This window comes from Thunnus thynnus, chromosome 8, assembly GCF_963924715.1.
Source record: "Thunnus thynnus chromosome 8, fThuThy2.1, whole genome shotgun sequence".
NCBI classification, from domain to species: Eukaryota; Metazoa; Chordata; class Actinopteri; order Scombriformes; family Scombridae; genus Thunnus; species Thunnus thynnus.
Genome location: NC_089524.1, coordinates 9,381,053 through 9,407,089, shown reverse-complemented (window position 1 = coordinate 9,407,089; position 26,037 = coordinate 9,381,053). Strand labels below are relative to the sequence as shown.

Genomic DNA, 26,037 nt, shown 5'->3' with positions numbered 1-26,037 from the left:
AGTTGAATATATGATGAACACACAGACAAGATATTAATTCTTCTTGAAGACAAGAATATCACAAACGAAACTGACAAAACAATCTCTTAAAGTGCCCAGAAAAAATGGAAATTTGAACCTCTACATCTCCATGACAACTGGGCAAACTCCATCTGCTGAGGAAGATCACGTGAGATAAAAATCCCCAGTACAGCTACTACATGGACCTCGTGTTCATATTGTCTTGTCAACTACTGTTTTCAAGGTCAAGAATGAACTTTCAATCTCAAAATCTCAAATAAAGTTTATGTGCCTTTGAAGTGATAAATAAATGAAAAAACATTAAGGTTACTTGATGCAGTGACCTTATTGGTAATCAATTATGACAATTATTAAATGATGACCGTTACTGATGAGCTTAGGACAAAGACAAATTGCTTTTTTTCTCCTTAGGGACTGGATGGGTTAAACCACTTCTGCTCTGTAAAAGCGATAAGCCCACAGCTCATCGGTTGATATCGCAATCACAGAGTGGCTTTTATTTATTAGTGCTGTCACACCCCGTGTCATGTGCTGCGGTTCCCTACGGGGGACCCACGGCGGTGCAGAGGTCGATCCACCGACTCTCTGTCCCCTCCCACCGGCGTCCCCTGCCGCCGTGCGCGGCCACACCTGCATTAAACGGGGAAAGTCCGTCCGGTGAGGAAGCAGAGAGACTGTGGGGCTTCAGAAAGCTGAGGCAGGAAGCGGGGCACCTTCAGCAGCCTGCACTGCATTGCTTTGGACCCCTGTGATCCAAGAAGGGGTGAAGGCATGATGGCTTGCACCGACTGGTGGCACTGACACTTTGAAACCGTCGACACGGGCTGGGAATTTGGATTAAAGACGAAACGGACCTGACCGGTGCCGGATAGAAGAGACCGAGTCTGAGCAGCTGAGCGCACAGGTAAGAAAGGCTGCTGATAAACAAGATAGAGAAAGAAAGCAGCTGCCCCGTTACAACTTTTTTTTTAAACCAGCTTTTTCATTTCTTTTCTTATTTTAATTTTAAACTTATTTGTGAGGAATTTTTAGGTGGTAAATTCTCCACATCTCCGTTATTCCCCAATGAAGAAACACCAAATAGCCAAATATAATAGTGAGAATGACAGTTACTGGTGCGTCTCGGTAGCATACTGGTTAAGACGCATCCCACATAACCGCAACGTCTGCGGTTATGTGGGATGCGTGGGATGTGGGTCCACTGTCACTACCATAACGACTTAAAATGCCCCTAAAAATATATTTAAAAAAAATAAATTCTGAATTACAATGTTATTAGCATGCATGTATGAAATCATGCAGCATATGTTTGGTAATCAATAGTCTAGTGAGTTCATATTTAACTTATACCTGCAATAGTAGCCTAAATGTTGCTGGATCTTTTTAGTTATTTAAGCTACCGTGACAAAATAATTATTAATAACTACTTAAAAATCTAAACCTACCTACTGCTCAGTATGTGTTAGTGTCTTTCAAAATCTCCATCACCTTTTTTCTTTTCTTTTTTCTAAGGTCAACATGAGAAAATGAAGATGATTTTGATGTAGTAGGCTAATTGTAATTGGTTTTTTTTAAAAGAATTTTATTCATAATTTTAGTGAATAAAAAATAATGCAATAAAATAACAATAAGTTATTGGTTATGTATTGCTCAATTCCTTGTAGTATTCCTTTATTTGTATGGTATTATTAGTTTTCTTGTTATTTTAATCAACTTCTAACCCTATCATATCCTTCTAATGATCTTCAGAGTCATCACAAGTGTTGAAATGAAGAGCAGCTTCTGTTTGTCAGTACTTTCTAGAAGGACAAACTAAAATAATAAATGATAGAATTTTCAAACACAAAAGTTGTATTCTGTTCACAGAGCACACAGTGTTCAATGTTTCTACCTGTAACTGGATATGAATTCCTTATAAAATGATATGCTAGCAGACAAGATGGTGCTTTCAGAGACATCTGTCCTTGATGAATTCAATTATGACTTCCAAGAAAAAATTATTAATAAATAATTTGAGCGTGGGTTATGGTGCCACTCTTTCCCCTGTAGCAGCAATATAATTTGTGTGTATAATTTTGTTTGTAGGTTCAGGACTTCCCTGGAAGAATGATTTACATATTTAGTTTCCATTCAAAACAAGGAAGTAAAATATGTTGACATTACATCACACATTAACCTTTGCACCAGTGGGATGGCCCAACATTACCAAGTGCAAAGTACAGTCCTCCAGGTACTGTCTACCTAGAGGTCAGTTTTGCTGCATTGTGGAAAATCCATAAACCACAAAGAGAGGAAGTGTTGTTGATGCTGTATTCAAGCTATTGCGATTGGAACAGATCAATACACTATCCAGGCATAACCCCCTGTGTCACTTTGTTCATATAGTTCTGTTATAAATAATCTAACACTGACGATGAATCATGGAGGGCCATCTGAATGAGTTTACATGCTGTCTTTCTCACTATACCAAAAAAAATACTTTAAAGATCTTTTAGCATGAAGTCTACTACTTAAAAACAAGTCAGGCTGAAAACAACATGTGATAGAGACCTCATTAGAAAAGAGCCTCAAGTCAACACAGAGTGCTGGATGAAAGAACAGGAGGAGAAAAACAAAGAGAGTTGGTGATTGAGTCTGTAGATGACCGTTCAAAGTGGTTGAGTGTTGGTGGAGTTATATGAGCTCTGTATAGGTGAGGTGTGTAGGTGAGGTGAATGGGTGTGTGTGTGTGTATGTGTGTGTGTGTGTGTGTGTGTGTGTTGTGTGACATGGATGCCAGACACAGAGTGGAGTAGAGAGTAGGGCAGAATCTTAAATATCCCCGAGAGGCATTTTGTTTCACAGTCAGCAGATACACAGAGTCAGGCATGTAGTGTGTCGTCAATAGCAGCTGTACGTCCACCTCTGTCTCTGGATGTATTATGCATTCACCTATAAGACAATCAATCCGATTCAAACAGTTCAGTTCAGAGTTGGTGTGAGATTACATTATCTATTTTTGTGTTGAGGAAATTCTCTTGAAGCCATCTGAAATTGATAATCATAAATTAAAGGTTATGACTGGCGGTTTTCTCTATTTTTCTTATTGTCAGCAAATCTCATGTGCAGAGCCAAACCAACAATGAACTCATAATACTTAGAAGTATTGCATATCCAAAGCCTGATACATCTTATTCCTCTGTGCTGTAGACCTCAATTGTTGCCCAAAAACTATTAAAAACATGTCAATGAGTCACACAGTGGTGGTAACAGCAGTTTGTTCAGAAACGGCTCCAAAGTCTAATAACAGCGGTCACGTTTTTAGTCTCCAGAGAGCAGTTCCGTATACTTAAGTTCTCTGAGAAATTTACAATGTAATACAAAGTCAAAAGGTTATGATGTAAAGCACAACAAGCTCACGAAACACTGTAAATGGAACCACGTTCTGCACATGCACAATGGTGTCTGCCATAAACAGGACTACTCTTTAGAAACTGAAAACGTGAACGCTATTATTAGTCTTTGGAAGCTGTTTCTTAACAAACTACCATCACCCTAATCCTGTGGTGAAGGAATATGTCACCTTGTGCAACAGTGTGGCTCAATGAAGTGTTTTTTAATAGCTTTTGGACAACAACAAAGATGTACGGCACAGAGTAATAACATATATCAGGCTTTGGATACACACACAATACTTGTAAGTAGGATCAATTCATTGGTTGTTTGGTTCTGCCCTGAGATTGGTTGACAGTAAGAAAAAACAGAAAATCACCATCCATGTCCTTTAACCTGCTTTATGCAAGATTTTTCATTATAAGACCAAGAGTCTACAGCCATGCTATGGGCGAGACGGTACAGCAGTGCTTTAAAAGTTAAAAGCTAACATCAGCATGCTCACAGTGACGATGCTAACATGCTGATTTTTAGCAGATATAATGTTGTTGAAGGTGTAATGTCAGCATCTTAGTTTAGTGTATTAGCATGCTTATATTTGCTAATTGAAACCCAACATTAACATTAAACACGTTAACACAAAGTACATTACAATCCATACATACATCTTGAGGGGGACATTAATGTCTGGATCCAGTAGTTGTCAAGACCTTTTACTAGAATAAAAAAGTATCAACATCATGGTGGCGCTAGAGGAAAAGTGAAGGGTTAGCAAAAGTCAGTAGGATTCATCCTATGGGGAACATAAATGTCCACACAAACTTTCATGAAAATCCATCTGTGGCTAGAAATGCAGCAGTTTCTCAGCCTTACAGATAAGGTGGTGCTGCAGTCTGTCACTTCAGGTAGTCAGCAAACAAGATAGACAGCCAGACATCGAGCCAGCCTCTCATTCATTACAATCATTATTGCCAGACAGCCAATATCAAATTAGAATATGCTGAATATCATCTCTGAACCCACAAGTGGAGGGAAGGAGGGTTAAAGAAACAAAGACTGAAGAAAAAAAAAGGTAGCCTCTTTCCCATCGTCAGCAGGAGTGAAGCAGAAGGGGACCAGCATGTTAATTGCTGATTTGATTACCGTTTTAATATTGCAGCTGTGCACGACAGAGAAAAGCAAGTGGCTGCCCAGAGGTTTTTTTTTGTAATCAACAATCACTCCTCCAATGCAGGGATCAAGGGGGTTATCACAGAGCTTAGTCATTATGCATGTCACTCAGTTAATTTCCTCAACCTACCCCCCCAAAAAAATCATGTAATGTAGATTGTTTGACAGAAGTGGAAATGTCCAAGCTATTTTGAATCGGACCCAGCATTTGAGAGCCATATTTTGCTCCTGCTGTAGAAAAGTGGCTGAATGGGGCCCACAGCCTGTAGACTGGGCTGGGCTACATTTTTGTCAGCAGCAGCAGTGTGTACCACCGAGAGGAGGAAGCTCTATTTAAAAAGAGGGAAATGCCATATGCCACATTAGATAACAGATTGAAAATGTTTTCTTTGCATTTTCCTGAATCAGGTTCTGATTATCTGTGCCTTTGTTGTTTAATGTGTGTTTAACAATATTGAGAAAAATTACTAAGGCTGATTAATAGGTGGATGCTAGGAAGTGATACAGCATGTTACGAGGGGGTAATGATGCCAGAAGCTCACTGAGAAAACAATGTAAACACCACAACATGAAAACAGATGCAGCCCACTGTGTATATGTGTGTGTGTGTGTGTGTGTGTGTGTGTGTGTGTGTGTGTGTGTGCATGTGTTATGCCACAAGGGCTTTGAGTCAGGCAGTATTACCTGGAGCCAGAGGGGGATCTGTGGCAAAGACAAGTAACCCCCCCCCCCCAGCCCCTCACCCACCCAATGCACACATCTCTCTCCCCGACACCAAAACGCCAGAGCAGACAGCAGACAGGAGAGATAAGAAGTTAGGGAGATAAAGAGCATTGGTGATGAGACAGAGGAGGAGGGGAGCGGGGAAAGAAAGGAAAGGTGTGGAAGACCGGGGAGATAAGGATAGGAGGGAAAACAGATGGAGACGAGAGTGTGTTTGCGTGTGGATAAGGTGTCAGGGGGGCAGGTCTTGGCTGGTTGTGCCGGTCGGGGTGATGCCGTGCCATAAGCTGAGAAATGAGCTCGCTCAGAAAGAGTGGAATTAAACCATCTGAGAGGAGCCAGAGAGTAAGAGGATGAGAATGAAATTGGTGGGATCTGTTTTAAGTCTCCAGTAATATCACTGTCTGTTAAGACTTAAAGCCTACAGCCAGGTTAGCAGCTCTGTAAGGCGATGACAGGATATTAACAAGCTTGCAGTAACAATGCTAACATGTTGATGTTTAGCATGTATAATAATGTTTACCTTGTTAACCATCTTATTTTTCGGTGTAAACATTTGCTAATTTGCACCAAACACAAAGTAAAAGGGAGGCTGATAAGAATATCATAAGTTTTGCAGGACAAACTAAACTTTTGACCTGATGATGCTAGATGAAAAGCCAGGGGGTCACCAAATCCATGAATGTGTGTAAAATATTTTATGGCAGTCTATCCAATAGTTGCCCAGACATTGCATTCGAAACCACTAATGTCGACATCATGGTGTTGCTAGAGGAAAGGTCAGGGGATCACCAAAGTCATTAGGATATATTCATCAAGGAACCATGAACGTGTACAAAAGTTTGTGTCAATCCAACAGGTTGATGTTGAGATGTTTCACTGGATAAGTGAAGACTTTAACCTGCTGGTGGCGCTAAATGAAAACTCACAGGATTAAAGAAGTCATTATTGATGATTCATCGTCTGGGAGCCATGAATGTCTGTACACAATTTCATGGCAGTCCAGCCAATGGTTGTTTCGATATCAATCTGGTGGACTGACCGACTTTGCCATCCCTGGAGCCACACATGGCTAGCACAGCTAAAAAGAAAGCACTGGATTGTGAGGAAAAATAACTGCATCTATATAATTTCAGTTGAAGGGCACATCTGTGAATCCTCTCTCTTCTTTATGTGTAAGTGGCTCATTTTGATTGAGCTTGTAAATCAGTATGATAATCACACATCTGTTACTAGAGATGCAATTGCTGCCAGAGAGATATAAGCTGTAATTCAGTGGCAGTACAGGGGAATAATAGGTAAGCCTTGCTAAGGTGAGCCATAGAGGTGGGTTTACAGTGCAGTATGTACAGCTGATAAAGAGTTCTTTCTTTCTCTCTTGTCTTAGGCTTTCCCCTGCGAGCCCTGGCAGAGCGAGGACAGTGACACTGTGACAGTGACTCGGCCATTGTCTCCTCACTGTTTCTGGACAGTGTGTGGCTCCCGGGCTGCCTCGGCTGTCCATTGTGACTGTAGAGAAGAAAGAAAGATCCAGCTTGTCTGCATAAAGACCTATTCAGCATCATTTCTCTTTGCCAGCCACATTTGCAACCATTACAACAGCACTGAAGTCTCAGCACTATCCCTAGCCCCAAGCCTTTTTCTCCACCCTCAGCCCCCTCTCCTCTAACCCCGTCATCCCTACCCCATTCCCTCAGCCCCTTCCCACTCCGCTGCCCCAGGTTCACCCTCAGCTTCTACCCCATACGGAGTCCCAGATGACAGCTCAGAAACATCCGTTACCCTCCCACTCCACACGAGCCTTCTTTCCTCTCCCTCCAGCCCCCATGGCGCTTGGCACCGATGCCCATCACATAGACAGATGGAGCCAACCCTGACCCCTCTCCTCGCCAGTGGGGACGCCAAGAGAATCAACGCCTGACTAGAGGAGAGGGGGTTGTGTGAGTTGTGTGTAGGGGGGAGACAGGAAGGCGAAGAGGAGAGTATTGCTTTGTCACCAAGGCAACACATCGCCCAGTCTCCCGTGGACTCCCCTTCAGCCCAACCCAAGGCCCTAGGATAAAAACGCACACAGCAGGAAATTCAACAGCAGGACCAGAAGGACCTCTGTTGTTTTTTTCCTCTAAATTGTGCCTGACATATTCTTGCTTTGATTATTTGGCGGAGATATCTTGTTCTGTGCTTGTGTGGAGAGAAGATGTGAACACTGATAAAAATTCTAAATATAGGAGACATTATTTAAAAGACACAGGAAATCACAAGAAGTCTAAAAATGCCAAAGGAAAACCAGCGTGTGAAGTGTGAAGTTTTACTCAACACCACAGAAGTTTCATTCTGAGCTCCACGCTTCCTTTCCCCTCTGGCCTAAGAAGAGCTGCAATTGCCTGGCAAAAATATTGCCATTTTAAAATGCAAATCAACATGCGGGATGGATTTTTTTTACAGTAAGCAAGACACTTCTTTTATTGTTCTTTCCACCTGAATAAAGCAGAATAAGCCCTTCCCTGACAGCAAAAAAAGAAATACATGTGCGACTCCAGTCAGAGCTTCCATAGATTTACATGTATGCCAGAGTTTACACTGCATTACACCTCTGCACTTGTCAAAGATCTGCTTTGCGTCAGGGAATGTGCTGTTGCACTCTTTTGCCTGAACATCCCTGCAAATTTTACATGAAGCACGATTTTGGCTACTCTAGGTTCATTGGATGTCGTTGCTGTCTTCTAACCTACTCTGCTGACTGGCATTCTGATTAGCATATAATGGCAGACAACCAATTTTAAAAGAACTACGCATCAACAATAAAATGAGACACTAATGGCCAGTGAAATGAATTCAGCGGGCCAACATAACAGAGGGGGGAATACCTGAGTCCCAAAGCTTCACAGGTAATTGGAGTGCAGTATAGTGTTTTTACTCCAAAGCACAGCTCCTCTGGTGACCTTGCAGGCTGATAACTTAGAAGAGGCAGACAAATATAGAGCGAGAGATACTCTATGTCCGAGGTTTATGATTATCTTTGGGATTTTTCATCATTACTCTAAGTGCATTAGCATAACAGAGAATGTTTGGACTGTTAGCGTCAGCCTGTCTTCAGTCATTTCTGTTTTCTCTGCCTGGCTGAGTGTCCAGGACACACTTACTATCTATTCCTGTCACTTAAAAGGAACTCGTTTAGAATCTTTGTCATCTATAGTTCTGTTCCAAATAAATTGTGGTAATGATCACTGGTGCAGATATTATATAGCTTCTGCCAGCATATTTTACTAACCTCACTTTGAGTAACCTACTCTTAAATTTAGAGTCTATTCAAAACTGCCTAATTGGTCCAAATGAAGGGATAAAATGGATTATCAATAATGCTATTTGTTGATTGTTATCCAGTTTCACAGTCTGATACAGCACGCGTACACGTGTAATTTTTTTATGAATATGCAAAGAACATTGTGGGAGTTGTGTGAAATCCACAACTAAGGTGTGAGGATTGATCGTTAGACATACAATGTACTGGAGGTTTTTAGAGCACAGGTGTAGCGGACTAAAATTTCTCATTCCTGACGCAGTGATTTTAATTTTAGATGATCAGACGACTGTGGAAAAACTGAGTCGTGATGTTGTGTAAATTGTTTGTACCTCGGTACCTGTCTGCTATTACTTAAAAGGAGGCCAGTGGAGAGCGAAGCAGTGAGTCAGTGCTGTTGTAAAGATATTTATGAGGCCAATATGACACGGCTGATATGATAGAGTCTAGAGGTCATAGAAGTGATAAAAGAGGAAAGGCAGACACAGTCCAGCAGTTCTGTGTGCGTACGTGTCAATGGACATCAGAGTGCGAGAAACACAACGTGGAGTAAGATATATTTGTGTCGTTTAAAGTTCGATTTCATCTTATGATCTTTGTTGCGTGCCATCGCTTTTCGCTCTATCACCCAGTTGCTTCCCCGCTACACTTTACTATGTGTTATTTAATGAATCAGAGAGTAATCTTTCATAAACTTGTGCTATATAAAGGAAGGTGATATTTTCAAAAGCTTTATAAGACAAAGGGTCAGATGTTGGTGGTGTATCACATAAATTGTTTTTGTCACCTTAACACCTTTGGTGCCTCAACCTCACACACAAAAAACATACAGGCACACACCTTAATTGCTGTGCTATTTCCGTGGCGCTACCTGTCAGTGACACTGAGCTCAAACCAGCTGGGATTAATTAGTGACTCAACAAACACACACGTGCACATATGAGGGAGCACACATACACACACACAAACACACAACAAATACACCTTCATCTCTGTCTTTTTGAGTGAAATAAACACAAGCATGTCATAAACACACATGCCAACACACATGCACTTTTCATATCTGCACCTCTCACAACTAATTTACAACTGTTCACGCTCGTAAAACACACACACACACACACATAAGCACATACACAATCATACAGGATGTGAAAAGCTTCCAGAACAGCATGTTGCCAATAAACACCCCTCGTCCTCTGCTGTAATTACCTCACTCTTCATTTCACACCTTGTGTATGCACCTCATATCTCCCTGTGTCACGGTGTTGCTGCTCTGCCTCAGTGCAAGGCAATACATGTCCAAACTAAAATGAAATGTGATCTTGCATTTTAGTTTATAGTCTTTTCTAAACAGGAGAAACAAATCTGAAAGATCTGTGTTTTTTTTTAAAACTGGTTTCTAGAGGTGTCACAAGTTTAAATAGAACAAGATTTCAGGATTGAATGTGTGATCATGTTACACCTGTTCAGACTGACATATTTTTTATTTTATTTTGCAGAGCAGTGTTTGTGTTAGTGAAATCCACGACCGGTAAGGACAAGCTGTAACTCCTGTCAGCCTGTGTTGGGGCGCGTGGGCTTGTGCCGCGCACTGCTGACTTTGATAGAAATAAAGCAGCTGACAGGTTTTAAAAGACAAGCTGTCGCCAGCCATAACCTTGAGGATGTTTGTTTGTGTGAGCGTGTGTGTGTGTGTGTGTTGTATATGTTTTGTGTTATAGGGATGTGATGAGGTTACAAACTACAGTAGAGAGATTGAATATGCTGAGGTAAGACAAAGATTGAAGGAAGAGAGGAGGGGGAATTGAACAGAAACGTAATAGAAAAGAATACATTTGGAAGGAGTAATGAGCCTTTACCTGGTACAGTATGTTGTAAAACACATAACATTATAGACAACAATACAGTATAGACAATGCACACACACACCCACACAAGAGAGGAAAGATTTACTGGATTTGAGGTACTGGAGAGTTCAAATGGGAGGATTTATCCAGTGAGCCAGTGTGGGTGTGTGTTTGGGAAGATGAGAGACAGAAAATTTACATCTGCATTAGCTTTTTGATTGTGTGTGTTTGTGTGGATGGGCATTGTTTATTCTATCGGCAGCTGATGCTTGTTTTATCCAGCCGCCTCTGTAGTGGCAACTCATTAGCATAGTGATAATGAGAGATAGAAAAGGTTGCAAGTGTCAGCACACCAAGTTTTTTACACAGTTTGGGTGATCAGAAAAAGTACAAAACTCTGTCTCTCTGTGTGTGCTCGTAAGTGTGTGTGTATCTTTTAATTTGATGGATTTTTATCAGCCACTCACAGCAAAGATACATAAACTTAGAGTAGTTCAACACCTAGCGCTGATTCTTCCAATTCAAAGTCTGTTGCATCTCTGGCCACACCATGCATCACTGTTAGGTGAGGTCAGGGTTGTGCTCTGCTGCACCTGTAACCAAACATAAGTGATGTCAGGGTGTGCTGGACAAACCCTCGTGGGTGCATTCCTACATCAATACAGCAAGGCAAGAACATCAACTACTGGTCATTAAGTTATTCTTCAACTCACCTTGCACAGATCAGATCTTTTAAAGTCTGTGTTCTTTGGAAAGCGGTTAGAACAAAAGGTTAAAAGTTCAAATTTTAGTGCTCATATAAAACCAGTCTTCACATTTGTCTTCTCTTCTAGGTGACTGCTGATGCTCTGCAAAATCAGGACTGGAAATTTTGTGGATGTTTTGAGAATTTGGACCTATCTCTGTATACCAGACTTTGTGAACGCTTTGTAAACACACCAGGGTGGATAAAACTACAATACACTCAGCTCAGTCAAGTGATTTAGTTGCATTATATTCATTGCCACAAAATCAAGCCACCTTTAAGATTTTCAGGATAACATACGGAGCAACCTCCTCTCAAACCTCGGGACTTGTTTGCTGGACCTGACAGTGTTGTGAATGGAATAAGGGCTGAAAAGATTCTTAAGTGGATTCTGCTTCCTCTGTGGTGGTGGCGGCCTTTTTCAGCAGGCTGGGAGTGGCAGCAGGATGCCTGAACTGGACAACTTTCCCCCCCTGAGGGGACACAGAGGCCCTGAACTGGGCCTCAATGGTCCTGCCGACCCAGTTCAGATTCAGCACAGCATACTGGAGGAACAGGTGGAGCTGTGGTGGTTCAGAGATCCAGGGAAGTCTCTGCTCTGCTACTGCGTCGCTGTATTTCTAATTCTGGGCTGTGGGCTCGGAGGCGTTGGGCTTCTCTCCACCACCACCAGCGTCTCAAGTGAATGGCGGCTTGGCGCAGGCACAGCCCTCTGCCTGCTAGCCCTGGGGGTCCTGCTCAAACAACTGCTCAGCTCGGCTGTGCAGGACATGAATTGCGTTCGAAGCCGGCAACGGATTGACATGCTAAAAAGTGGCGGTTTATCAGACCTCCTTGTGGTTTTGATTACTGGGCTGTCACTGTTGATTTGTGGAGGGGTTCTACTACATCTGGCCCTGGCTAACCACATGCCGAAGCCTGGCCAAGCCCTTAATGACATGTACATCTCTGGAGTGGTTTTGCTGGCTGGAGGGGGGGCTGCAGTTTTGGGTGTTGGGATATACTCAGTCGTGGTGGTCCTCCTTGAGAGGACAAGGCACGGACGACGGTTTGTGGACCAGGTTTTGAATATCTTCACTGTGTCTGGACACATGGACCGCCATGCTCGCAGAGAGACTACCTCCAGTCTGGCTAACCTCATATGAGATGTAACCACACTAAGGTTGTGTATTTTGGCCCCTAGCTCTTAATGTTAGAACTTTAGGTCTCACCTAAAGCAGGAATCATGCCCAAACTCAAGAAGAAATCTGGCAAAAACAAAAAAAAGTCATCCCTTACATGTTCTAGCTTTTTCACCAGCTGATTAGAGTGTGTTTGAAACAAAACGAGTGGAATTGTAATATCTGCTTGACAAATTCATTAGCAATAAGCAGTAAAATCTCAGTCAAGCAGCAAGGATGAAAAGACTGTAGAGTAACATACTGATTAAGAATTGATTACTACAAGGCAATGCTCACACTGCAGCTGAAAGTGCCCCAATTCAGATTTGTTTCTTCACATGTGAGCAGATACAAAGTCAGATGCTGTGGCAAAGAATTCCTATGTAACTTTTATTTGAAAGCTCAACGCAGTATTTTTTATGTACTGTTAATCCATTCACATAGGACAAAATGCCAAAATCTTGGTGCTTGTGGCAGTTTGGCTGAGGTAGTGTTGCTATGCAGGTCACCAACACCAACAATGGAAAAGAAGTAAGAAGAATTGTAAGAAAAACTCAGTTGGTATTGAGGGAGAATCAGTGAGATGGAGAGCACACACAAATACATCTGAAACAAAAAGGACAAGTGTTAGTTCAAGAACTCCTTTTGATGTTGTTATTAGACGGGTTCAGGAGTCTGTGGTGTGAGCATAGCCTACAATAAAATTTTATTTACAGTATATAAAGCTCTTTTTCCCAAATGATGTTTAAACAACAAGCTATGAGAATCTTAAACCTACACACCTGAGGGGACAAAAACCTTCTCGAAGGTAACATACAGTGTTAGACAGGCCATTTACAAATTGTAGGATCACACTTTCAAATTATCCCATCTGTTATAAAACATGTTTCCTGTCAAAGTGTCCTTGGGCCACACATCTGACCACTACCTGTTTAATGATTGTAAGATGTTATGAATAAGAGCACCAGCTGACTTGCTAAAATGTAAATGGCAGTTACAGAATGAGCAATAGATGGGAGAACATAAATATGAAAAAAAAATCTTTTAAAATCTACTTTATGATTCATGCGCCACCTTCACTCTGGCCATATTCACATGAGGATATGAAAATATTCAGCTGATGAATTTGACTGTGGTTCAAACTGAGGACGGTCGACCAGTGAGAGGCTCGATAAGGCTAAACTCTCGCTCATTGGAATGACTTTACCCTGTGATTTGAGTTTCTTTCTCAGTTTAACTATAACTTAACATAATTCATGCAGTACTGTGTTTGTGACAGACTTTGTCAAAACTTCACTGTAACATTTGGCTGCCTGTACACATAAGACAACATGATTGTTGGAATTATATCACAGCACTTTGAATGTATGGATTATTTGTGTTTTTGTGCATGAACACAGTATTGTCTTCACTGTGAATCTTGCAGCACATTGTTTTCCTTAAACCTGCTTTAATCTATATTTTTTGATATTAACAGTGAATCAAAGGACCGTGTAATGTGAAACGTTTGCTAATAGTGCAAAAATCACTGACACCAAGGTCTGCGGAGCTTTTAAGCTTCTTAGCTCATTGTTTTTACAGTAAGGCTGAGTCTCATTGTTCTCATTCATCCCTGTAGGCAGACATTTCAAGCCAAAAATGTTCTGATGAATCCACTGTACACCAGCTACCTAACTGGCACACAGACAAAGTTACAAAGCGGCTGATGAACCCAAGCATCTTGTTAGCTAAAGACCCAAACATTTCATTGATGGGTACCTAAACAGAGCTAATGAGAGAGTATTTGGGCTTGTATTTGTCAGATGGACAGGAACAAAACTTTAAATTTGTAGACAGTTTGATGTCAATCCAGTTTGCTCCCCACAGCTGTGAACAGGACAGTTCACGGACACGTCAATCCACTCATGTCATTTCAAAAAGAGCAGTGGCACCGGTGCTTCCTAACGAGACACAAAGAGACAGAGCTGCACAGGGAACATGCAAGCAACTGACAGTTGTAAAAAGGGAACAAGCGTATCTCCCAATGTTATTCCTCTTCATAGGTGACATTTTCAAAGGCAAAGACTACTACTATTAATCCTGATCTTGTCCAATGGTAAGTAGCACAAGCTAGCTAGTGAGCTACCCAGCTATAGCTACAGGTTTTTAGACATTCAATGCAAGACTCTTCTTATTTTTTTTGTTTGTTTAGTGTGATGTACAGAAACTGTGGCCACAAGCCTACACAACATCTTTTCTGAAAAAGCAGATTGCAGTTGTCATAGTTATCAAGTCCGTAACTGTCCTTGGTGCACTCTGGGACGAATTTGGAGGATTAAAATGAACAAAATGACATAACTGTTTTAATAAACCTCTGCCAGTGTTGTGTTTGCTAACAAATGATCTTTGTGCAAAATCAGTTAACCATAACTGGTTGGTACTGTTGCTGTGTGAGCCTGTTTTTCTGCCCCTAGTGGCTAAAAAAAAATATGCAGCTTTAAGCGAGCTAGCAAAAGTGCAAAATGGAGGACAGTTATGATCTAGCTATGACAAATTTTGAACAGCTATATATATATATATATATATACAGATTGTGCATTAAGAAAATTACATCCTTTTATGTGAAGATTTGGGAAAATCTAAAAGAGTAATAGGCGTAGGATGAGAGAACTAGCATCATAGTTCACTCACATTAAGTTCTTTTTGTATGTTTTTAAAGTGTTACTTCAATTTATATAAATCCCTGAAGCAATTTTGATTGATTTTTTTTAAGGATAGAAGAATCTGAGTTATTTAAAATGACTCTTAGTTTACAAAAATGTGTGCCGGCTGGAGTTGGACATGACAACTGTAGTCCTGGCCCTTTTGATTTATGAGATGCATTTTTTGGCTCAGATAAGAGTTCATTATCATTCACCACAAAGCAGAGAAGGAGAAATAACTGTTGTAAACAAAAAAATTAGTGAAATTAAAACCATTACATCAACATGGCCTGTCATAGAATCTCAGTGCACTTGCAACAGTTTGAACTGGGCTGTCAAATGCTTAATAATTTTTCACTGTATCACATGGATCCACACGATGCTGACACTGATGCATCTCATTTGTTTCCAGAGGTGTTGAAACATTCATTTATACTTTAAAAAAGGAATAAAAAGGGTCCCTTTCTGTTGGAATAATTAATCTAAAAGGTGAAAAGAAAAGTGTGTGCACAGTAGCAAATGAAGGTTACTCATGTTTGTAAGATGTTTTCAGCCTTTGAGAGTCATCCCTCATATTGCCTTACAGAAAAACCTCAGAAATAGGTCTTGCATTGTGTTTCATTTGTGTGTGTGTGTGTGTGTGTATGTGTGTGTGTTTGAGTCAGTCACGCCTTTTTATCAGTCTGCACATACGCACAGCCTATTGCCTTGAGACAAAAGGGGTCAAACAGTTAACCATTGTTGGTGTGATGACGGACAGCAAACTGGAGGCACAGTGCACAAGGCAGCGTTTTGCAGGGGCTGGCATAGACTAGCACCAGTCTCTCACACACAGAGAAAAAAAGCAAGGCTCACGCTGCATTTTTTACAACACACAGAAATCCTGTAATCCTCACTTACATGAGTCTGTCTTTTGACCTACAGTGTACAGTAGCAATGGCAGGTTGTGTATCCATGCATGACAACAAAAAGAGGTGAGCAGAGCGAAGAAGGAGGCAGGTCTGATACTGAGGAGAGAAGACTGTGTGGGAGGAGAGAATTCAAAGCTTTTTCTGTCAGGCCAAAGCAGAGAAAATGTGATGTGAACACAAACAGCATGGGCAACAAACCAGACAAATGTGTTTTGCTATAACTTATTCTAAGTCCAAGAAAAGAATTCATATATTTTCCCTACTGAAAATATATCTTTAGGATGTGAAATGTGTACCCATCTGGCATTTCTGTGCCTTATGTATGTTGAAGTTCAGTTTTAGTTTGGCTGTCATATAGCTTCTGTAGGTGTAGTCTTAATCTTACTCTTATAAAAGGTGAACATACATGTTTAGCACTAAAATAAGTCATATTAAAATACAGTACATATTAAAATGTATCTATCTGCAATGGCATTACCCCTATTTAATAGTATACAATTTACCAATAGCTTAATCTCTCTTGTAAAGGTGGAAAGATTTTATGCAAATGTATTCTGCTCATACTCAAACTTGATTGGGACAATGCATTGTTAAGTAATTTGTTTGCAGTCAAAGGTAGGCTATATATCTGTCTGTAAAATGAAGCGAAAGCCAAGCATTATTTCATGGTATTGAACTCTAAAGCATCACAGTTGTTTCACAGCTTTCCAAGTAAATGTTAGAAATCCCATGATGTGATTTTTTTTAGCCTAATGTTAATGACTGCCATAGGCTGCCAGGCTGAGACCAGACCGCGTGGTCTGGTCTCAGCCTGGCAGTCCATGACTTTGGTCCAGACAAAATAATCCAACAAATATTGAACAGAACTCCATAGTGCTCAGAGGATGAATCCTACTGACTGTGGTGATCCTCTTAATTTTCAAGTGCCACCTTGAGGTTGACATTTATGGTTTTGATTGAAATATCTTGACAACTACTCTAAGGATTACAATGACATTGTCACGTCATTCATGACCCCCTCAGGGTGAAATGTAATAACTTTGGTGATCTCATGACTTTTCATAGTGCCATAATTTGGTGACATTCTAGTGACATTCCCATAGGCCTCAGCTTGTGTTTAGTGCTATTCTGCTAATTTGTGTTAGGATGCTAAAATGCTAAACTAAGATGATGAACATAGTAACTATACCTGCTAAACATCACAATGTTATCATTGTCATTGTGAGCATGTTAGCATGCTGATGTTAGCATTTAGCTCAAAGAACCATTGTGCCTAAGTAGAGGCTCACAGAGCTGCTAGCATCGCTGTAGGGTATCTTGTTAATCAAACTAAGTATGCTAATATGTTCCATTTGGGATTATATATTTTTAGAGAGCTCACAGAAGATCTATCAAATGATACTGTTGACAAACTACATTACAGAGCTGCACCTCATACTATTTTTTTCCACAACTACAATGTGGTGAAACAGTCTTGACATTACAAAAAAATCCTCTTAGTATTCCAAAACAAGATACAAAACATGTTTTTATTTCCAAATATATCCCTTTGCTTCCTATAGACAAACAGTAGTTGATAAATTAATGAAAACACATGATAACACAGAATTATTAAAAACCTCATTGGTGTTCGAAATATGTCCCCACACAAGATAATGGAATGATTGTAATAGAGAGTTATGTATTTAACAGCAGAGATGCAATAAATCAACTCTCGTCTGTGCTATTGGCAATGCAGCTGAACTGATGTGTGAGTGGTGCAATGCACGCACAAGAGAGGGAATGAATTACACCATAAACTGCTTTGAAGAAGTATAGAGGCCTGCAGAGGTCGACATATAAAAAATAAAGAGTCAGGGAAAAACAACTACCTCAACATATTGTCAATATTCACAGATTCTGCAAAGAAATCCCTTCAGGTTATTTTACCTTTGTCCTATCTCACCTCCCCCCCCCTCCTCAACCGTCTTTTCTTGTCCTTTGAAGCATTTTCCACAAGGGACTAACAAGTACAGTATAAACAACAGGCAAAAATATGACAAAATATTCTGTACCGTGCTCATTCCTTCAGTCTCTGCCTCAAAGCTGCAAGCTGATTTTCGAGCACAAGGACAAGGTTACAGGCCCCATGAGAGTGTGTCGACGGTATTATGTTACACTGCCAACGCCTCAGACAATATTGTGCCTTATTAATCATTGATCTGGTCGCTCGTGTTAGTTTCAGTGCACTGGGGATTATGTTCACAGTGCTAAAGGTAATGATACATAGGCAATTTTTTAAGGCAATGACCGTACAATATAGAGGTTCCAGTAAAACATATGCCTTTGAGAGGGATGAGGATCAGCTAAGTTAAAATGTATACATATAATGAAGTGGATATTAAGGACAATACCTATAAAGACTAAGATCCCTCTTAGTTACATAAGTTGGCAGATGTATGGAGATGTGGTGTAGTGGTTTAGAAAAATTGTTTTTTGCCAAATTTGAGAAAATTACAGTTTTGTGTGTGCAATATTATGTCCTCTTGAGAAATAAAAACTGACATTGACCCATCACAGTTACTGTATATTGGCACTAAACTGTAAAATATGTTGGTTTACATGTTACACATAAGAAAGTCACACAACTCATTGGACAAGCTGAGTACCCAAAATAGATAATGCTTCAAATGTTATATCTGAATAGTTCAAGGAAAATGAGATTTTAAAATGATTTTAAAATGATGTTTTGTTCCCCAAAATCTGCTCTAAATTAACCTCGAGAGATATTGCATTTAAAGTGAGAAAATGAGAGCTTGCCAAAAGCAGACAGTATCATGAAGTTATCAGTTCGTTATTCACATATTAAAACGTTATGCTGGAGTCCTGAGGAACGCTTAAAAAAAAAAAAAAAAAAAGAAGTCAGAGGTGATGTAAAAGCCTTTCCCGTTAGAGGTGAGCGTGTCTTGGAGAAAGGGATAATGTCTTGTTTCTGTTCTGAGAGGGGGGAAATTTCCTGTGTCCTCCTGCGCTTGTCCTCTGCTGTCCCGTGCAGACGGGGAGAAACAGAGAGGAGCGAGGAGAGGAGGGGAAGACAGACAGAAGAGAAAATATCCATTCGTCTAGCAGCATCTGCGCCCTTTAGTTTGTCCGGAGCTGGTAATCTGCCAAGAAATGTAACAGCGGAGCATTAACACACAGCTTTCTTCCCCTCATCACCCCCAGCACATCACATCACTGCCAATATAAGCCCTATTAAATCCCTAAACAAAATTTGCACTAATATTAGCTGCTCTGTTAAATCATATTACCAATATTTATGACCTATAGTCATTTCTTAGACGTAGGTTGAACTTACTGCAGAGAGTCTCTCGTCAAAAGAAAATCATCAATCTAACAATTACAATTATTATCATTAATATTAGCGTAATCTCAGTCTTTAATTAGCTAAATCCGGTACTGAATTATCATGTTTGTATCCAAGATTGTCTAATAACATAACATTACATGGCCAAAAGTATGTGGACAATCCTGTGCACATATTTTTGTGTTCCTTTTGGTCTGCAGCTGCTTTTCATGGTTTGAACAAAACACTTTAGTTCCAATTTAGTAAAATGTTAATGCTACAGCATACAATTATATTTTAGACAATAACATTTCCAACTTTGTAATTTTGGGAAGGTCCTCTCTTGTTTCAACATGACAATGCTCCTATGGTACTTTTTTTTTTTTAAAAGAAACTATCTAATATCATTGATTATTCAATATTTCTGTTTTAGCAGCTTTCATCAAATACTATTTCCCACAAGCCCCTTAAAAGTGAAAATGAGTCCTTGGTTGTGTTGAGGAGCTGCAGCTAGTTCAGACATGTCTATAATAACAGCAGTACAGAGAGGACTGAACGGAGTAGAAGCATTTAGACAGTAGAGATTACAGCTCAAAAGTTTAAAAAATAACTTTAGAAGAAAGTGTATGTTGTGTTTATGGATGACCCTGAGTTATGATGATATAAGTACCTGCACTGCTGTGCTGGTAAATGTTTGTGAGAGCTGTAGTTTTTTGTATGCTAACAACTTAATGATTTTTTTTTTTACTTTGTCAAAATCACAAAGGTTTCAACTTCTAATAGCAAGTTCAATGGTGGATGTCAATTTTGTTTTAGAATATAAACAAGAAATCCCCCATAACACATTTTTTCAGAAAGACTGATGAAAATGAAGCTCAATGAGAGCACAGATTGAGTTACAGAAGCTAGTGAAACAGAAACTGTCCTGGAGGTGACGTTATGACTTCGGCTCTCTAACAAAGAAATGATCGCACAGAGCTCTGACCTCAACTCTGCCCAACACCTTTGGGATGAACTAGTACACCAACTATGAGACAGGAATTATCACCCAACTACTTTTGTGGAACATCTTCCCAAAAGGATGAAGGCTGTTATACCAGCAGACTAACATGTATGTGGATTAATATGTTAAACAATCAAACATGGATGCTATGTGCTTTGTGTCGCCACATACCCCTGGCCCTGTGGTGAATATTACCCCCTGAAAATGCATTACTTCCAATTATGAACATATCTCAAATCCCCACTCAAAAATGCATTGTTTCAACACATATACATTGACGCTTGAAAAGTAGAAGTCTGTATTTGAATTTCAGGAAATATGAGAAACAGCATGAGCATTCAGGGGTCATATAACCGCCAGTATTAATGATGTGTCACCTTGTGTCACTTTACAGCTTAAGTCTGCCTGATCATATTCAAACCAGCGAGAAAATGCCTGTGCTAAATGCTAAATGCTTGTTCATCACTCATTAATAAGTCAGCACAGTAAGTCTACAGTATCAAGGTATTGTTTAATCAGTGTGAGTGTGTCTGCATGTAGTGCTGAGTGAAATGTGATCATTACTGTCTGCTCCCCCCCTCCCTCCCCCTGTTGCTGATGGTAACAATAAGAGAAAGGTGATAGCCTTCACTCCAGCCCCCCTAACTTCATCACTCTTCTTTCTCTCACTCTTACTCATGTTCTGTCTTCCTTTCTCTTCCCCTTTCCTCCTTTGCTTCTTGCTGATGTTACAGCAGGGCGACAGTAACCTTGGTATTCGCTGAGTGCCACCCTGGGAGCCTCCTGTGGCATCATTCAATCTCTGCAGCTCCTGACTCGTACCTGACAAAGCCAGGTAATGGACATGATTGATGTAAGAGAGTCAGGTTCATTCCTAGGGCGGATGGCAGGTATGAAACTTAAGGATTTCTGGCAGTGGTCCAGTGAAGGTATTGGGCTTCTATCTCCATATCATTTCCTTTTGCCCCCCCCCCCCCCCCCCCCCCCCCCTCCCCATTCAAACTAGTGAGATGGTAAGGATTTTACTGCAGTCTCATCAACATATGGTGGCTTAAATATGACTATACGTGATGATGTCTCATCTGTCCAAAAATCAAGCATGTGTTTGAGGTAGAAATGTTGCTTCTTGAATGTGTAATGTGTTTTAAAAGGTAAAAACTCAGGTTACTTATAAGCACTTGGTTCTTGTCTCCCCTGGTATCATCTTGGATTATGACAGAAGTGATGCAGACGGGTTCATTTCCAGGGCAGCGATTGAATCTACAGATCCCCTGTGCCAGCTTGGTTAAACAGAGTTTACTGTCTTTTCATGACTTTGCACTAGCCCCATTCAAATTTGGATAACTGAGAGACATTTTGCTAGTCTGAAAAAGGAACTAATACAGTACTCCACAAGCTAGTGAAGTTCCTATCCTTGGCATGGTGTCATTCTAAGCCCCTGAGGCCATGGCTCATGGTGATAGAGCCAGGTAATGGATATGATGAATGTTATGCAGCTGGGTTCATTCCTAGGGCACAAACTGTATAGCGATGCAGAAAGACCAATTCTGACACTGATCTCACGAGGAAAACTATTTAACCTCACAGTAACCTCACAGTTGCTAATGGGTTTGGTATTGAAAGAACTCTGCTTTTAGGGACCATACACTTGTAATTCAAGATAAAGAAAAAACATTTCTTGTATTAACTTCACACCTTTCTGTAAAAGTGCTTTGGTCAACATTTGTTTTAAAATTTGCTCTTCTCTGGGGGAGATGCCACTGTCAGTCAAATCTGGTCAAACCACACTCATACAGTCCTGATAAGCAGACCAATTAGGTTTTTGAGAGCTTAAATCGTGATAAATAATACCTAAGGATTTTTTTCTCTGCAAACTTTAACTTTTTACTATTTAGTCAGGCATATTTTAGAGAAATAATGGGGCATCAAAACAAAAAATGCAACAACACAATCTGCTAGAAGCAACCAATCCACATTGCATACTGTTTCTTTGTTAAAGCCATTATAAAAATGCAGGCTGCCGACTTTGTTTTTTTAGCACCACAGTCCTTGACCTCATGTTACAGTGTATGAAAAATGATCCCAATAGGTTCATCACAGTCAGATATACAGATTTTAAATATGGTAAAAAGAGAGCACTGGTATCGGATTGGTAGATGATATCAGCAGATCCTCTGACTTGAGGCATCATAATTGGTATGGGGAGAAATAAGTAGAACTATTACATCTCTCTATAAGACCAGTTCCAAATCAGCAGTGTGTGTGTGTGTGTGTGTGTTTGTGTGTGTGCGTTTATGAGTGTGTTAGTACACAGTATTTCAGTCTGTTATTTTCTCACCTCCACTTTGTGTGATGTAGCGCACCCACGGCAATGCCTGGTAACCACTCTTCTCTATGATTTTCAGGTAGCGTACCTAGGGAATACAGACAGGTTAAATATAATTATTTCACTCTCTCATACACAAACATCTACTGAACACTATATAGTCTGTGTGCTTCAGTGTATTCCCAGTATCCCACTCACAGAAAATGTAAATGCAAAACAGAACAATTTAAGCATTTAAAGTTTTTTTATACTCCGATTTGCTGTAAAATTTGATCATCATCATCATTTTATGGCAATTCTCCTGTATCATAAGATTTACAGTCTGCTGCAGCTCTCAGTGGAGAGTGAGCTGTGCCAAAGTGTATGAGATCTGAAACAACAACTTGATAAGTTACTGTATTTATTCACACTATTATTAGTAACGGCCATTTGCATCCCCCATTGCAGTGCACTTATTTGTGAATGTGAAGCAGTGCGTTGTTGACACTGCAGATAAAAAAACAAGGAAATAGGCTTAAAGACAGACTGTGTAATAGTTGTAAGCAAAGGGACCTACTGTACCTGAATCCCAGACACAGTGAAATATGGGATCTCAAAGTTAACTGTGATTGGTCTCTTTCCCTCGAGCTCATCACTCTCCACACTGGGTAGCCCAAAGTGTGCCCGCATCATGTACTCCTTACCACCCTACACACACACACACACACACACACACACACACAAACACACACACACACACACACAGAAAAGAGGTCACTGTTAATGCATCTGATCTGATTACATTGAGAGTGATGTTGTTCACAAAGCCTTTCAGATGAGACAATTTGTCTAGTTTAGTTTGTCTGATGAATTCTGTTCCCAGGTGTCAGACTCCAATTAATACACGGCTGTTTTGTCAGAAAACAAAACAAAGTTTATATCCATGGGAACATAAGATAACTCTCATGTCTCTCAAGGTGAATCAGTGAATCAATTAAACCACGCCAAACATATCTTGACTTTAAAAACATAAAACTGGTAAATCATTCTTCAGGCTGGCAATTGTACAACACGTCACATGAGCAGTGAGTTTGCATGTTTACTGGTTGTAATAAGTTACTAATCTGAAAAAAACAACACTTTTATTTTTAAAAAACCCTTACTTTAATAAAGTCTAAATGAAGTTTTACTTGCAACTAACAGTTGATATGGAAAACCTTATTATACCTATCCTTTGCCTACAGCAGAGCATATGACAGAAAGAGCATAATGATCTATTTATTATTATTACTGATAACTAATAAATGAGAAATCTTCAAAGATATATTTATGCTTATACAATAGTTTATGGAAACAGTAACTACATTAAATATCTACACAGTTCTGAAAACTTCATACTTTTCCTTCTTAGGGAGTGTAATGTTTTTTTTTTAGCTTTGGATTGTAAAAAGCTGAAGGCTGGTGGACTGTGGATGAGCTGTCTTTATCAATCCCTTATCAAAACAAGTCACTGCTTCATGTTTGTTTCCTCGAACCTCCATCAAACATTACAAGTTAAATATGGCTTCCTGTGAGAATATGCAATTTTATAGCATTCAAAGGTTGACAGTGACAGAGGAAAATATGCTGCGGAGTCACACAGGAGCTGGATAACAATATATCACTAGTAAGAGCAATTCTTAATGCTCCTTGACAGGCTGGAGGTATAATGAATTACTGAGGAGATATCAGAACTTGACAGATACAGGGAACCTCGACTGAATTAATGCTCGATACGTTTTTTTTAAAAATGCATTTGAGTTGTCTTTTTGGCGGGCAGGAACAACAAAAAAATGGACAGATGAGATGTGATTGTGTCTGCTTATGTGTATGTAGGAGGTCAATCATAATGCTATAAATGGCTGCTGTCTTGAATTTGTCATAGTAAAAACACAACTTCATTTTTCTGATGCCAAAACTGGTTCAAGTCTGTTGATATAAAAACCTGATAGCGGTAGAACGAGATAACAACACTGTTCTGCGACTGTATTTCGGGTTATAATCTCTGATATTTTGTTGACGTTCAACACTTACAGGGAAAGACTTGATGTTCCACTGCACCACGCTCTTCTCGGGCACCCACTTGGCGCTGCCCGTGCTGGTCTTGAACTTGGGTGAGTCAGCATCACTGGGCACTGGCACTAGAATGGACACATTGTTGGCAGTGGACCGGCTCTTAAACTGACTCCGAGCCTGACAGAAGACAAAGTTCAAACGTCATCGGAGACCTTTACAACAAAGAAAAGCATGCACATCAAAATTTAAATCAAGAAGGTCTTCATGATTGTGCACACCACAGCTTGTTTTTTTGTTTTTTTTGTTTTTTGTGTGTGTGGCTTTCTTGCATCTGACAGATTGTTTGTGGTAATCCACCTGAGATGTACAGTATCTGTCATAAATACTAAATACATTTCAGTGGAGGGACTACTGTAGATGTAAGGACATGGTACTCTGTATGTGTGTGTTTATGTTTGTGTGTCACTCATCATTACCTTCACCTTGATCTCCACGCGACTGTGAGAGAACTTCTCAATCACGCTCTCGATCCATATGAGAGGCTTCACCTGTCAGAAAGAAAGAAAGAGTGGACAAGGTCAGAGGGGCACAGGCACAGAGCTGAAGTGCATCACTACAACACACTTAACCCATGTGACACACAGCGGACATGGGGGTGAGAGAGAGAGAGAGAGAGAGAGAGAGAGAGAGAGAGACAGACATTGTGTTTGTATATTGGAGACACTTGGCCTCAGTATTACCACCACTATTATCATTCCCACTGCCACTATTTCCAATTCTACTGCATTTACTACTGATAACTCTTATTGTTCTCAATGCTATCTAACTTTTAATATTATTATTAATATTACAGCTAATACTTTAACTATTACAGCTATACTGGCATGATTATTACCACTACTACATTTACTATCAACATTAACTCAATTATTACACAACTACAAGATACTAATATGAGATTTACTCACTTGGCAGATATTTGTCTTGTTTTTTTGTGTTTTTATTAATATAAAATTAAAAAAGAAATTTGGTTATAAAAGAGTTGTAAAAAAGATCTGTATCATGGCGGGAAACTTAGCAATAAAGTTTGCTATCAAAGATGACAATAAAGTCTGAACTGTAAACGTCATTTGAGGTTAAGTCATTATTTTGATTTAATTTTAATCAACAACAAATACACAAAAACACAAAATGCAACCAAACTATTTCAAACATGAATTAAGAAAATACACAAAAATTATATTTACATAATGCACCTTATATTTGCATATCTGCCAGCATATGCTTCCAGCTGATACTGATATATCTTTGATAAGTGGGTGTAGTTAAATATTTACCAATATTCCTGTCAGTCTATGATTGATGCAACTGTTTATGAATGTGTGTACACTGTGTACATGAACATTAACGTGTTT

The 26,037-nt window shown here is 39.9% G+C and overlaps 2 protein-coding genes across 3 annotated transcripts in view; one reads left to right on the top strand and one right to left on the bottom strand.

The window, feature by feature from the left end:
- The first annotated feature begins 528 nt into the window (after positions 1 to 528).
- LOC137187480 (transmembrane protein 125) lies at positions 529 to 25,751 on the top strand. Of its 2 annotated transcripts, XR_010929218.1 has the most exons (5): positions 529 to 925; positions 6,674 to 7,730; positions 11,271 to 14,437; positions 20,997 to 21,097; positions 24,643 to 25,751. XR_010929218.1 is itself a non-coding variant. In XM_067596379.1 (3 exons), exon 3 carries the CDS (start codon positions 11,629 to 11,631, stop codon positions 12,325 to 12,327), a length of 699 nt encoding a protein of 232 aa, XP_067452480.1. In that variant the 5' UTR covers positions 529 to 925; positions 6,674 to 7,730; positions 11,271 to 11,628; the 3' UTR covers positions 12,328 to 15,307. The 2 variants fall into 2 exon arrangements, 1 of the variants encoding a protein (XP_067452480.1); XM_067596379.1 differs by lacking the exons at positions 20,997 to 21,097; positions 24,643 to 25,751 and having other exon boundaries at positions 11,271 to 15,307.
- The window catches only part of ap1m3 (adaptor related protein complex 1 subunit mu 3), a 31,062-nt gene continuing 22,469 nt past the window's right edge, over positions 17,445 to 26,037 (bottom strand). Inside the window, exons 8-12 of the mRNA XM_067596377.1 lie at positions 25,099 to 25,170; positions 24,641 to 24,799; positions 23,150 to 23,275; positions 22,601 to 22,676; positions 17,445 to 19,077 (exon numbers count right to left, since the gene is read on the bottom strand). Of these exons, the coding sequence (XP_067452478.1) occupies positions 19,055 to 19,077; positions 22,601 to 22,676; positions 23,150 to 23,275; positions 24,641 to 24,799; positions 25,099 to 25,170 (456 nt within the window). The 3' untranslated portion in view covers positions 17,445 to 19,054. The remainder of the gene's footprint in view (positions 19,078 to 22,600; positions 22,677 to 23,149; positions 23,276 to 24,640; positions 24,800 to 25,098; positions 25,171 to 26,037) is intronic.

Bases quoted from the DNA above. Each gene is read 5' to 3' on its own strand.
- LOC137187480 (XM_067596379.1), top strand. From the start codon at position 11,629: ATGCCTGAACTGGACAACTTTCCCCCCCTGAGGGGACACAGAGGCCCT.